The sequence below is a fragment of the Procambarus clarkii genome, chromosome 93 (genome assembly GCF_040958095.1).
Source record: "Procambarus clarkii isolate CNS0578487 chromosome 93, FALCON_Pclarkii_2.0, whole genome shotgun sequence".
In the NCBI taxonomy this organism is placed as follows: domain Eukaryota; kingdom Metazoa; phylum Arthropoda; class Malacostraca; order Decapoda; family Cambaridae; genus Procambarus; species Procambarus clarkii.
In genome coordinates this window covers 2,069,394-2,081,738 of record NC_091242.1, presented here as the reverse complement: position 1 = coordinate 2,081,738, position 12,345 = coordinate 2,069,394, and the positions used below count along the sequence as shown (strand labels likewise).

At 40.6% G+C, this 12,345-nt stretch overlaps 1 protein-coding gene and 1 long non-coding RNA gene across 2 annotated transcripts in view; one reads left to right on the top strand and one right to left on the bottom strand.

Moving 5' to 3' along the window:
• Nucleotides 1–57: 57 nt before the first annotated feature.
• Nucleotides 58–12,345, top strand: part of LOC138359853 (uncharacterized) — a 24,727-nt gene continuing 12,439 nt past the window's right edge. Inside the window, exon 1 of the long non-coding RNA XR_011226084.1 lies at nt 58–222. This is a non-coding gene — a long non-coding RNA (uncharacterized lncRNA). The remainder of the gene's footprint in view (nt 223–12,345) is intronic.
• On the bottom strand, nt 2,464–10,579 carry LOC123746878 (ficolin-1). Its single transcript, XM_045728729.2, is given in 8 exon segments — nt 2,464–4,156; nt 5,026–5,159; nt 5,475–5,580; nt 6,569–6,704; nt 6,882–6,977; nt 6,979–7,152; nt 9,057–9,211; nt 10,435–10,579. Coding segments are annotated over 7 exon segments (969 nt in total). The 5' UTR covers nt 9,195–9,211; nt 10,435–10,579; the 3' UTR covers nt 2,464–3,971.

Sequence of the window (12,345 nt, the reverse complement as noted above, 5' to 3'; positions counted from 1 at the left end):
AGGCGTGCGCAGCGGTCCCCTGCGCACACCTGGAGGCAGACGGACGTCAACCTCACTAGGATAAGCACGTACTTGAGACTCCTCCCACTAGCATCTGGGATGCCCATTTTCTGGTTCACACCGAGAATTCGCCATCCTCCATTCTACCTCCAAGACATCCCGGAGAAGCTTAGACTCGCTTCAGCTACCCTCCCAGAAGACTACAGCACAAAGTGAGCTCTTGTAAGTGTAACCACCTTGTTTAACATGCGGTCAGCCGCTAATAACCGCTTAGGCGACCGCTCGCACGTGTTAGTGGCTTAGTAAGAACACCAATGTTATGTACTCTCACAATTCCAATGCACCATCTTGCATATAAATAAATAAGTAAACACAGTACCTGAATACAATACCTTGTATATAAAAATAAGTAAACATTGTACCTGCGTCCATGTTTATGACCCAGGCAAGGCTTAACTGTTAATGTTGTTGCTTGTTGAAGCAAGGCTGATGACTAGGAACTAGACGTATTAGGCTTCTTTTCCTGGATGGAACGTGTAGCGTGTGTGAGGAGTTGAGACTTTCCGCTCTGGGCGCCGACTGAGGTTGATACCTGGTTGATGGGGTTCTGGGAGTTCTTCTACTCCCCCAAGAAACATCGTGCTACAGAGCTACGGGCTACAGAGACATCCTGCAAGAAAACGCTTCGTAACGTTTTTGGCGTCAGCTGGTCGTCTGCTGTTCTTGTAGCCGGGCTCACGTTTTCTATGGAGGATTACCTGGGATGTTTAAAAAAAAATCTATATAAAGTAATGAACAAATCTATAAGGGCCGTGACGAGGATTCGAATCTGCGTCTGAGAGAATCCCAGACGCTGCCTTAATCGACTGAGCTACTGATTTCTATGTGTCTAAGAAAACTAGTTCTTACATTCTTGTAACGCCACTAGCACTTATAGCGTTTCGGGCAGGTTCTTCATCCTAATTGTTCCCCGGAATACGACCCGCCAAATCGTTTAATAACCAGGTACCCATTTACTGCTGGGTGAACAGAGGCTACAGTTAAGAATTGGCACCCAGTCAATCCTCCCCGGATATGATACGAACCCATACGGAAAACTAACCCAGCCTTCTTCTAACTACGTGGGCAATCGCACAAATATCGACGTGATGGTTAAATCAAATGTTGAATTTGGTACTATTCGTAGACGAGGAGTCACAACGTGGCTGAAGTATGTTGACCAGACCACACACTAGAAGGTGAAGGGACGACGACGTTTCGGTCCGTCCTGGACCATTCTCAAGTCGATTGTGAGATTGTATCATTAGCAACATAAATAGAAAAGTTTTCCTGTTTGTCCAAATTCAGCAATTCAAAAGCCTACTTTTTATAGGTCTATATTTGTATGATCGATCATATTGTTACTGTAAGTACTTTCAATTCAGGAGGATGGGTTGGAAAAAGAGGTCAGGTTAAGTTTCGTTAAGTATGATGAAGTTTGGTTATGTTAAGATAGTGTATTATTCCCAAACATGTGAAATATGAAATCCGAAAACTATTTGAGTATACTATAGGATTTTATTTACAGAAAACAAAATTCTTCAGACCGTTTCAAAGAAAATGAGTTCAACATTGACATTTTATAATATGTACCAGTGATTTATAATACAATAGAATTGAGAATAATCTCTGTTTAGGACAAAGGTTCACTTGCCATCTTACAAGTATACTGTTACCGTAATATGCTTTCAGACCATCACAAACATCTAGATAAATATTCAGGTGTTTAACCAGGGTGGTTCCGGTCATTAGAATCACTGCCGTGAGAACAGCCTGAAATTCTGAGCATATCTGAATCATCAAGAATTAGCAAGTAGCGAGTGTCCTGATTAGACATTTTTTTCCAATTATGAAAGTTTGGTATTATATTATTCATTCCTAAGGCTTTCATTTTCTCTTGCATAAGAGATTTGAATTCACTGATAGCTATTAAATTGTATCATTAATATAAAAATGCATCTGTATTATACATCTCGCCAGTCACTGCTTCCCTAGTTGGACCACAGTGTAGCCTAGGACCTAGTCTTTCCAGGTAATGTTCCTGACCCACCAAAAATGAACTAAAATCGAAGTGCGTCGTGACGAGGGAGTTATAACCAGCATATCAGAATCTGACATTAAAATACTTCTTAAAAAAGTATTAGTTTAATTATTTTTGGTTTGGCCTCATTATTCATCTTATAATAGCAATAATAATAATAATTTATTCACAAGATGGAACAATGGGGTGGTGAGATTACATAAGAGTGGTATTTGTACATTCTTGTAAAGCCACTAACACGCATAGTGTTTCGGGCATGGCCTTAAGAGTACAAGTTATTCAACTAAACTGAATTTTGTGTTGGAAATGGACCTTGTTTACCTGATCAGCTGACGTCCAGTGATGTTCTTAATCTAACATATCAGGTAAGATGAAAAGGTACATTGTAGCAAGGTTTTATATCAACAAATAACTACAATATCTATTGACAAGAGGTAATGGTATAGATTTAGAGGTAATTACAATGGTCTTAAGTACTAATATTGGGGAAGTGGGTAGTACAAGATACAGTGAGCGTTTGAAGTACAAGGTCGGAAACTATGAGGATGATATTTAGTACTTTTTTGTTTTCCTTTTGAATAAGGCCATAGGTTGGACAATTGTTTTATTCGTCAGAGAGCGAGTTCCAAACACTGGGTCCTTTTATTTGCATGGAGTGTTTGCACAGATTTAGCCTGACTCTGGGAATATTAAAGATATTTATTTCTGGTGTGGTTCTCATGGTTTCTATTACACCTATCAAGGACAAGTTTCAGATCAAGATTAGCTATTTAGGAGTAAGGTTTTGTACAATGTGAAATGTGTGGAGTAAGTGTATGTTTAGCATGTTAAGAGGCTTAAACAGATGGACTTATAACAATAAGCATTTCAAACAACAGGCATAATAACTAGAATACCCAGATGTTACCAATTAGCTTCAGTGTAAAAACTGTATAATAGCCAATTGAGAATGGTTAGATCAAGGAAAATAAAGGACAGTTGTTTGGAAATGTATATTTTATGAGGTGGCACCAAATTCTATCAGTGGCAAAGTTTCTTAAATTGTCTTCCAGAATCAGATAAGCCTATATTTGCTTGATTGGTATTATATTTTGTGTTTAAAAAAAATTTAAGAGAATATTTAAATAGTTTACTCAATCTGAAAGTTATGTATGATCAAACGTTTGTCATTAAACAGAGTTTACAGTACACAAAAATATTAAATAATTCAAATGGTTTACTGAGGTCGACCACGATGGAGATCTTTCATGTAACAGGAATCATAAGAACACTTTTGTAGACAAGGCGAGATTGGCTGAAATTACTGCTGGTTTAAACACATACAGTTGACAAGCTAACTACTAAAAACAAGTTGACCAGACCACACACTAGAAGGTGAAGGGACGACGACGTTTCGGTCCGTCCTGGACCATTCTCAAGTCGATTGTGAGAATGGTCTAGGACGGACCGAAACGTCGTCGTCCCCTCACCTTCTAGTGTGTGGTCTGGTCAACTTACTTTAGCCACGTTATTGTGACTCGTCGCCTGCATACTAAAAGCAACATACATAGCAGTAAAACCCAGAGAGATTTTCATAACCCAAATGATTTTCATAGGAAATATTTCACGTTACGCCTATCGAAAGCAGAAATCTTGAGATAATCAATTTTAAACATTATAAACGTTTTAGAAATAGAAATGAAATATCATTAGGAATTACAAATTCAAGATAACTGGCTTAGCTAAATGAATTTTGGGGTTCAGTTCCTAAGCCCATTATGGGCCTCTATAACCCTTTCCACTTCCGCCCACAGGCTGGGTATGGGGTGCATAATAAATGAACTAAACTACAGCTACAGGAAGACAATGTAGTTTAGGGAAAATCTGGCGTTTTTCTTCTTTTGGGAGAGCTCTAGTGGGCTCTGATAAGAAGGGTCATAGCCTTGAGGGAATGTTTGACGTTTCTCCATGGGTACCAGGCCACGCCGCCATACTCGTTACCTCCCACAGAGCGGTAACGACCAGTGGGAAGAACATGGTAGCAGTTGCTGAACCACCACCCGCCTCCTCCACCGAACAGCTGGGAACAGTTACCATCTGGAGAGAAGAACACGTTATTAAGGACAATCTCTCTCGACCATCCACCTTCACGAAACTAAGCAGTGAAAAGCAATGTCAATCATCGGCCATGCATTATCGTGAAAGTAAGCAGTGAAAGATTGTATCAAAATTGCAGCCCTGGGAGGGAGGGGCAAGTCAGTATCCTTAAGTGCTGGGCGGGTCATGTTCCAAGAAAAAGTGAGACCTAACACTTAATGTGGGAAGGGGAGATTTAAGCCTGTTAACAAGAGACAGAAATCATGCGTTCCTGTACCTACCTGTATACAAATATAAAAATATCTAATATAAAACCCTCAAGTAATTTTGACCACGCGCAAGCTCTCAGCTGTAATCGTTAATATTGTAATCAATTATAATACAAGTGGATACAATCCGTAATAAACTTTGATCTTGAGATGTATAACTTTGAGGTCCGTGCCAGTCTACCAAAACTAGACATATATATATATATATATATATATATATATATATATATATATATATATATATATATATATATATATATATATATACGGTTCAGACGTTTGCTTGATGCGCCGAGTTCGAGTTCTAACAATCATACTAGTAAGTACTATCACATTCAAGATATATGCAAATTAATTTTTCTTAAAATTATAACTCGTTTTTTTAATTTTAAACGAAGCAGCTCGATGTGGAAAACTTAGTTTAATTATGTATCTTGTATCCATCCTGTGAATGGTACTGGGAAAGATTAGGAACACATAATAGGCTTAGAAACCGAGAAGCTTCCATATCCTATACTCACCTTATCCAGCAGTAAAGAACTGCTGGATAACTCAAGCTTAATCAACTATTAACATTGGAGGAGGATTTTTGAAACGTACCCTTGTTACTGTCGTCATCCTTGTCGTAGGTAGAAAACTTCATACCATTATGGATTTGGAGTCCGTCTCCGGCAGCACTGTCAGCTTCGAACTCCCCGACAGTGAGCTGATAGTTATCCTCTGCTCCGGCCACCCTGTTACACACACACACCAATGCATTACAGAATTGCAATCTCGGATAGACCTGAGTAATACACGGAAGCTGTAATATTAACCTTTCACTTGAGGCAGACTTGGCAGTAAATATATATAGTATATGATCCCTCTGTACTTCGCATGTTCATACATCTTTTTTTCCCAATTAACGAGCCTTTAAGTATTATATAACATATTGGGAAAAGTCAGTCGTTGGTAGAGGGTAACCTCGATCAGCCTATTGGCTTCCTGTTCCAAACACTGGGAAACATATCAGGATTTAAATATATTAGAACAAGTTTCTCAAATAGTACCTGAAGATCTTGTACTGCACCCAGGTCTTTTGACCGTCAAAGTCCTCCATTACGACTCTGAGCTGGTGAGAGCGCCAGGTTGTCAAACGGTGCAGCAGCTCATTGCCTGTGAAGATGAACGGGTTTAGTGGAAGCAATATATATGTTTGGACATATTAATTACAAGTGTCCATCATACTACTTGCTCTTTTTGCCATTTGATATATTATTATGTTATTGGCCATCGTTATCTAGGGTAAGACTCCGCACACAATTACCAAAAGTATAAATTTAAAACTGGTAATAAAACAAGTGACAGTCTGCACAACATCTACGTCGGAGAGGTCCTTAAGGATTGGCATGAAAATACTGTACGTTCTTTAATTTAGAATGCAAATGGCTCTTGATCCTAGTGAGAAACCTTTTGGAATTATCAATAATTATAATGCAAAACTGACTATAGATAATAGCACTCCCCTTCTATTAATGAGTCTCGAGTGTCAAATGTTACGGAAAGGAATATGTTCCTTCCCCACATCTGTGAAATGCGTGCTGGATATTTGGTCATGGTACGTTAAATTGGTACGTTAAATTGGTACGTTGGTCATGGTACAGGTAAGATATCTGCGTTGAGTCCGTATCTCTCACAAGCAAAGATATCGTATTCCAAGAGTCATTCCCTACCATGGATGTATAGCTACATACCATTATATAAACGAAACTAGACCCAGAATGTCCTTCCACTATACTGCAAATTTTTTTTATGTTTAACATACGGATGTGAATGATAGGGTAAAACACAATCTTTCCCGTACCAGTCATGCAGCTAAGAATTTGAGGGAGTCAGGTTTGTCTTTGCTCTAGCGAGATTGGCTATTCTAAATCAACATACACCCCTCCCCCAACTCGCTTCAGAAATTGTGGCAAAGGTCACCTTGCTTTCTCCTGTCATGGGATTATCATCAACTAGAATAATGAACCCTGCAAATCCAACTCAGAGACAACATTCTTCCTTCCCTCAGGGAATACAAAAATGATAACACTTCGGCCTCTTTCCCTCCATAGCATACTCGTCTATAAAGTACTCAGGTCATCAATACCCTTATGGTACTCACCAATATAGTACTCATCAGATGGGTCACCAAAGCCATCTTGGTATTCGCGGTATGTGCGATTGAACCTCTCGCGTCCATTTGACCTGGAGAGAATGACGGTCCAGCCTACAGCACCCCGGCCCAGCTCACAGCGCACCTGTGCAGTATGGCGCACATGAATTTGAAGAATAACTTTTTAAATTAACTATATAAATAACCAATACAAAATTAGTCATGTTTTCCATTATTCTTAAAGCAGACCCACCAAATATCGTCACATCTTCATACACATCTTCACATTTTCAGAGCCCAAAAGTACTATATTTTAACCTACCTGCGTAGGCTTGTATTTGGGTGGCTTGATGGTGTATACTCCCACAATAGCTTCGTTGGTCCTACCTCGGGTACCATCGTGCAGGTCCTCGGCCACCTTCTTGGCACGACGGTTTGTACATCTGGCCGAGTATGAGGTCGGTGTCCTCGCGGAGTTCGGTTAACTCACGCTGAGTTCGTCTTGCTACCCGCATCACTTCGCGTACTGACGACTGCAACTGGTTGTGGTTCTCCTGTATGGTGCTCAAGATGGTCTGCAGAGTGCTTTCAATCTGTGGGCCAAACAGGCAAGATATTTTGACCAGACCACACACTAGAAGGTGAAGGGACGACGACGTTTCGGTTCGTCCTGGACCATTCTCAGTCGATCTGGTCAACTTTAGCCACGTTATTGTGACTCATCGCCTGCACAGGCAAGATATCTGCGTTGAGTCAGTATCTCTCACAAGCAAAGATATCGTATTCCAAGAGTCATTCCCTACCATGGATGTATAGCTACTGGCTGAAGATTATATAAACGAAACTAGACCCAGGATGTCCTTCCACTATACTGCAGAATTTTGTTTATGTTTAACATACGGATGTGAATGATGGGTTAAAACACAATCTTTCCCGTACCAGTCATGCAGCCAAGAAAGAAAAGCCATGATAGCTACTCTTCCCGCAGGATATGATTGTCCTCCATATCCTGCCACATTCTTCTTAGAATGTGAAATGAAAACTACATTTCATCATTCAGGAAATGTAGTTCTCATCACTGACATTCTCATTTTATCATCATTCCATAATCTTGAGGGGCTGTGAGGTAGCGTAACTATTGTATCTGGCTTCATCTAGTTGTCTTAAGTTCGAATCTATATTGTGTGAGCTCTTAGATTTCATATTAGGTTTAAACTGATTTTCTCCGGTATAACACCGCTATATCATCGTCATCCTGTTGCAAACTCCCACCTGGTTGATAACTAGTCTAATTGAGAAATATACTCCCTGATCTCACTCAGCATTTGAATGGTCTAACGTGCAAACAATTTATTTCGAAAGCTAAATATCTTAAATCACGGAGAAGAAAGTTTGCATTTAAAACACGCAGTTCTGTAATGTTTAGGCAAGTTTAAATAATCAAACTTCAATATTGAATAACAAGTATTAAATACAAGAAATAAAATGAAAAGGTAAAGCAGCCGTGTGAATTTGCCTGAAAGGATGCAGCCTGTCCTCCTAAGATTTGCCAACGTCAAGAAAACGATCAATTTAAAGTGTCCTCTCCGAACCTGCCAGAGGACCCAAAACAGAAAACGGGACAGTTCGTCAATTTCGCCAGCCGCTTCCATTTTCTAGTACGACAGTTTTTGGTCTTATGTAACGCATACGAGCGAAATGCGACGTTCTTTGTAAGATGACAGGTGAAGGATGAGGGTTATAAAGTATTTTAAGACCTACAGTAAAGAGAAAATTGTGCAATATATATATATATATAATTATATATATATAATATACATATATAATATAACGCGTAAATTGTGTGAAGTATTATCCTGCAATATTATATTAGACCTGTGTGTCATTTTCAGTGTCGTGCCTTTCACCAAAATCTTGTTATCCTACATTTGCGATATAGTTTCTAGTTATTTCTAACGGTCCTTCTAAATCTCCACCCAATATATTGAGTAATTTGTCACTTTTTACCGTTTCCCAGCTCGTGTTAAACTCTCCTCCGTTTGTTTATTAGTCGATACGTCAGAGGGAATATGTCATATTCCCTCTTCACTATTACTATCTCCTCTTTCCTCTGAATTAAAATTCTCACATTCTTCTATTTTTGTTATCATGCATCCCACGTCTCTTGCTGTGTACAAGAAGTTCACAATAAATGCAAATTGTTTGGTTTTTAGAACATTGGTGACTATTCTTAAATACGAACATTGGGGTCTATTCTTAAATACGAACATTGGTGTTTATTCTTAAATACGAACATTGGGGTCTATTCTTAAATCCGAGCATTGGTGTTTATTCTTAAATACGAACATTGGGGTCTATTCTTAAATGCGAACATTGGGGTCTATTCTTAAATCCATTGCGACTGTAGCGTTCTGCCACCGTCCGTAGGATGAACATGGGAGTCATAATAAACGAATTAAACGAGATACTTTCAAACTTCAGAATGGGAAATGCTCACCGCATTCTGACGAGTGTCGGCTGAGGTGAGCGGAATGCTGGCCGTACGGGTGATGGGTTTGGTTTCGGACGCTAGGCTCTCCTGCACCATAATTGCAGTGGCCACCATCAACACGGCCATCCTCGCCACTCTCAGCATCGTGGCTCACACTGGCTCTTAGGAGAAAGAGGTAGAATGAGGACTGTTGAAGCAGTAGGCAATAAATTCTGACGAAGACAGAGAAGCTGCAGAAAGTTCTTGTCTTAAAAAGTGCTGACACCTGAAGAGAACAAAGTTACACGATATAAATGAATAAAATTTAAATTTATAAATCTTAGTAAAGATGTAATACCAAGAGAAAAATGTCTAAATGTTTGAAATAAAACTAATAGCGTTTTAGGGTTTTTCTTGAAGAGTTTGTAATGCAAAAAAAAATCGTCATGTTATCTTTCAACATTATATCGCTATTTTTAATCCCCCACTTGAATTATGTAGTGCAGTTTTTGAGCACCGTAATATAGGATGGAGATATTTTTGGGGGGAGAGTATACATAGAGGAATTAATTTTCAATTCACTTTGTCAGAGGTCAGGGAGCCTGTGTATACACGGGCGGATATACTATGAAACTAGTGCGCCTTGAGCTTGGGTCCCAGAAGCGACTGTAGTCCACATTGCTTAAAAAATTTGGATCTACATTTCAGATTTAATGAAAATCTGATGTGTAATGGTTAAAGAAAAACAATGGTAGTGATCTGTTGTTGAACAACCCCATTGAAGAAGATAACAGTGGTTATCAAGAGGACCTTGTTGCTGGTTGGGAAGGGGCCTCCTTAAATGGGCCCCCCTTAACAGGGGGGCCCCACCAAATTATAGGTCCGCCACTGAATATATACATTCAGTGGCAGATTTATACATATTCTGTGTATTGAATATATATACACATTCAGTACCTGGGTACCTATTTACTGTTAGGTGAACAGCGGCATTAGGTGATAGAAAACTTGCCCAACCATTTCTGTCCCGCCCTGGATTCCAGATTGGGAATCGAGAATGAACCCCAATTATATTATCTATACCTTTAAAAAGTGGGGTTGGTGGCTGCATGGTATCCCTTTTTGACTTTTGTTGATAAGGACGGGCTGAATAATGGAGTAAGCAAGAGAGCAAACCTAGGGGTGAGTGACGCTGCCTAGTACTGTCCCTCTGGCCGTATGTTCACTCACAGGATGAATAGCGCTGCTATCAGTACTGATACTATAGCTGTATGTTCACTCGGGATGAGTGACGATGCCCATTACTCTCTCTCTGGCGGCATGTTCACTCATAGGATAAGTGACTACCCAGTAAACTCACCCTTCGATGTAAAATTATAATTGAACCAAAACTGTGAATACTTACAGCAGAGTAAGACGTGAGTTGTGTGATGAAGGAGGAGGGACGAAAGGTAGTGCGAGAAAGATGAGGGTATACCTGATACTGGCCTCATGCTGGGGCTGCCTGGGTGCCTCTCCAAGCCTGGCACTCTGACAAGGAGGCACTGTGTCCTGCCTGGTGTGGACAAGGGGCGCTCTCACTGGCTCTCACATCCCAAGACGAAGCCTCTCTTCAAAAGTCCCCTTGCCTACCAGGCATTAACCTCCAGCGCGGGGTGCGTGTTAATAAATATGTTACATTAACCTGTTAATGATAACATGGGAACATATGAAAGCTGAGATCAGATTTTATATTCCTAAATTTCCGTTTCTTGATCTAGTAGCCAGAACGCACTTTTTGGCCTACTATGCAAGGCCCGATTTGCCTAATAAGCCAAATTTTCATGAATTAATATATTTTCTCTAATTTTTTTCTTATGAAATGATAAAGCTACCCATTTCATTATGTATGAGATCAATTTTTTTTTATTGGAGTTAAAATTAACGTAGATATATGACCGAACCTAACCAACCCTACCTAACCTAACCTATCTTTATAGGTTAGGTTAGGTAGCCAAAAAAGTTAGGTTAGGTTAGGTTAGGTAGGTTAGGTTGATGAAAAACAATTAATTCATGAAAACTTGGCTTATTAGGCAAATCGGGCCTTGCATAGTAGGCTGAGAAGTGCGTTCTGGCTACTAGGTACGACATTTATATATATATATATATATATATATATATATATATATATATATGCGAACAAGCCTGAATGGTCCCCAGGACTATATGCGAATGAAAACTCACACCCCAGAAGTGACTCGAACCCATACTCCCAGAAGCAACGCAGCTGGTAACTACAGGGCGCCTTAATCCACTTGACCATCACGGCCGTCAAAAGGAAGTGATAGCCGAGGCTATTTGAGCCACTTCCCCGACGGCAACTCGGATGGTAATCTTGGGCATAGCATTTCACCAAATCACCTCATTCTTTGGGGCACACGTGAGGAACACAAATGCGAACAAGCCTGAATGGTCCCCAGGACTATATGCGAATGAAAACTCACACCCCAGAAGTGACTCGAACCCATACTCCCAGAAGCAACGCAGCTGGTAACTACAGGGCGCCTTAATCCACTTGACCATCACGGCCGTCAAAAGGAAGTGATAGCCGAGGCTATTTGAGCCACTTCCCCGACGGCAACTCGGATGGTAATCTTGGGCATAGCATTTCACCAAATCACCTCATTCTTTGGGGCACATGTGAGGAACACAAATGCGAACAAGCCTGAATGGTCCCCAGGACTATATGCGAATGAAAACTCACACCCCAGAAGTGACTCGAACCCATACTCCCAGAAGCAACGCAGCTGGTAACTACAGGGCGCCTTAATCCACTTGACCATCACGGCCGTCAAAAGGAAGTGATAGCCGAGGCTATTTGAGCCACTTCCCCGACGGCAACTCGGATGGTAATCTTGGGCATAGCATTTCACCAAATCACCTCATTCTTTGGGGCACACGTGAGGAACACAAATGCGAACAAGCCTGAATGGTCCCCAGGACTATATGCGAATGAAAACTCACACCCCAGAAGTGACTCGAACCCATACTCCCAGAAGCAACGCAGCTGGTAACTACAGGGCGCCTTAATCCACTTGACCATCACGGCCGTCAAAAGGAAGTGATAGCCGAGGCTATTTGAGCCACTTCCCCGACGGCAACTCGGATGGTAATCTTGGGCATAGCATTTCACCAAATCACCTCATTCTTTGGGGCACACGTGAGGAACACAAATGCGAACAAGCCTGAATGGTCCCCAGGACTATATGCGAATGAAAACTCACACCCCAGAAGTGACTCGAACCCATACTCCCAGAAGCAACGCAGCTGGTAACTA